Genomic DNA, 2,385 nt, shown 5'->3' on the forward strand with positions numbered 1-2,385 from the left:
ATTGATATTTTCTTACAAATGATTCATTTACCATCATCTATTAAAAATTATAATGAACTAATAAAAAAATATTTCGTTTACCATCTCCTATGAAAATTTGATATTTTTTTGGTAACAATTGTATCAAGAAGTAAAACAGCTGATTTGATTTAATATAAAACTTTCTTTTACATGGATTTAAATGTCAAGAAAAAAATATACAAAATGATCAGCTTGGAAATCTAATTTATTTTCCTAATCAGTAATATCAGTGATCAATCCTGATGAAAAGTTGTAAATTGAAGAAGATGAAACGGTACTTTTGTTTTATCTGTCGCAAAATATTTGGAAAAAAAAGGAATGTGAAAACTCAACAGCTGCTATAACAGGCCTTAATGTCTCAATAAGAATAACAGTTTATTAGTTGATGAAACATGAAATTAATCTATTCACTTCTTTTCAGGTGACGAGATGTTCTCGGACACCTACAAGGTCAAGTTGGTCGACGATGTGATGTACGAGGTAACCGGCAAGCTGATCTCCCGGAAGCTCGGTGATGTCCAGCTCGATGGAGCCAATCCGTCCGCCGAGGAAGCCGATGAGGGCACTGATGAAGCCGTCGAGTCCGGCGTCGACATCGTGCTCAACCACCGACTGTGCGAAACCGGCTTCGGTGATAAGAAACAGTTCACCGTCTACCTGAAGGATTATATGAAGAAGTGAGTGATTTGAAATACAGTAAATTGTACCCATTTTCTAACTGACTTGATTCCCATCCACAGACTGGTTACCAAGCTGGAGGAAACGAACCCCAGTGAGGTCGATACGTTCAAGAACAACATCAACAAGGTGATGAAGGAGCTGCTCGGCCGCTTCAAGGAACTCCAGTTCTTCACCGGCGAGTCCATGGATGGTGAAGCCATGATTGCCATGCTCGAATACCGCGAAATCAACGGCGATAGCGTTCCCATCCTGCTCTGCTTCAAGCACGGCCTCGAGGAGGAGAAATTCTAGACTAGTAATTCGTGTATAGCCAAAACTCACAACTCTGCTAGACTACTACAACAACTTCTTTATAATTTTTTTCTACCAAATTTTTTGTCGAATGAACGAATGTGCATGGGGAGTGTGCGCTTTTTCACACATCTAATTCTCTCTCTAATCCAGACAATTGGGCGGAATCGGTCCTCGATATCCACTAGTTCACGCTCCAGGTAACTTCACACACCACATCCGATTATTTTTTATATTTATTTATGTTACCGAAACAGATTTTTATAACAATTGAAAATGAAAAACTGTGGAATGATTGCGTAGTTTTTTTTCCTTAAACTATCAATATTTTGAAAATATCTGAACAGGTCTAGACTATTAATAGGTAATACAAATATCTTGAATCAGGTTTAAGGCGACGATCAAAGAATTCCATTTTAGAGTCCTCACTCGATGGGTGCAGTTTAACGTAGAAAACCCCAAGTGTATCACTATTATAAGCTTTTTGCCAAAATCAGCGCGAAAAACTACTCAAGTATCAATAGAGGCACGGGAAGGCTCGCATTTAGCAGAACACCTCCGGGAAAGGAATCACTTAAAAATTAAAAGAAAAAACTAAATTGCAAAGCAGGAAAGGCCGAACTACCCGAATACTCTCGCTTAGCTGTTGATTTCGGCAAGTCGGTATCTCGTTAAGGCCGAAACAATCGGAATGGTTGAAATTGAAAAAAAAAACGGTGATGGAAAAAACACAATCCTTCCATTGCTGGAAACAATGATCTACCATCTACATCTCAATATCAGATGAAGCAAAAAATTGAAAAGAGAAAACATTTACAATAAAGAGATTGGACGAAACATGTCAACATCTATGTTTCGTAGGTGTTGAAAGGAAACTTTTGTGGTTTTTATTTTTCATTGAGAAATTTCTTTTTAACAATAACATTTAAAAAGAATCTGCGGAACGAAATCATTTTATTCCAGTATCGTTTTACTAGAAGTCAGCGAAGCTGCAAAAGAAAGTTTCTCGCCCCTTTTTCTATTCTACATCACACATGTACTCCGAATGGTACAAATTTTCCCTTGAGTGCGGCAACCGTAAGAACAAGACTATTTCCCAATAAACCCCAGTTTAAACTCATCTCCGTTAAGTGTAGAAAACATTTATTTTCTAAATCTTTCAAATTCTTGATCGATTCGATGTCAAATAATCCTGATGAACATTAATCATTTAAAAAAAAATAATACTCTCTGGAGCCATCACCTTTATATGAAAGAAAAACGTGCATGGATGTTCAGATTTTTTCGGGATGAATAAGCCACTGAAGCTTAAAATCTCTTGAGAAAAAAAAAAATGTTTATCATTTATAATACGAGATTTTATACAAATGGATGTCCTGTAGTTTTTCAACG

At 36.8% G+C, this 2,385-nt stretch overlaps 1 protein-coding gene across 1 annotated transcript; it reads left to right on the top strand.

Moving 5' to 3' along the window:
* The first annotated feature begins 408 nt into the window (after positions 1-408).
* Positions 409-1,868, top strand: LOC129759563 (translationally-controlled tumor protein homolog). The gene is made up of 2 exons (XM_055757034.1): positions 409-698; positions 762-1,868. The coding sequence occupies exons 1-2, from the start codon at positions 451-453 to the stop codon at positions 991-993; spliced, it is 480 nt and encodes a 159-aa protein (XP_055613009.1). The 5' UTR covers positions 409-450; the 3' UTR covers positions 994-1,868.
* Positions 1,869-2,385: the final 517 nt, after the last annotated feature.

The sequence above is a fragment of the Uranotaenia lowii genome, unplaced genomic scaffold (assembly GCF_029784155.1).
Source record: "Uranotaenia lowii strain MFRU-FL unplaced genomic scaffold, ASM2978415v1 HiC_scaffold_190, whole genome shotgun sequence".
NCBI classification, from domain to species: domain Eukaryota; kingdom Metazoa; phylum Arthropoda; class Insecta; order Diptera; family Culicidae; genus Uranotaenia; species Uranotaenia lowii.

Bases quoted from the DNA above. Each gene is read 5' to 3' on its own strand.
- LOC129759563 (XM_055757034.1), top strand. From the start codon at position 451: ATGTTCTCGGACACCTACAAGGTCAAGTTGGTCGACGATGTGATGTAC. The intron at 699-761 runs GTGAGTGATTTG...TCCCATCCACAG, and splicing joins CTGAAGGATTATATGAAGAA to ACTGGTTACCAAGCTGGAGG.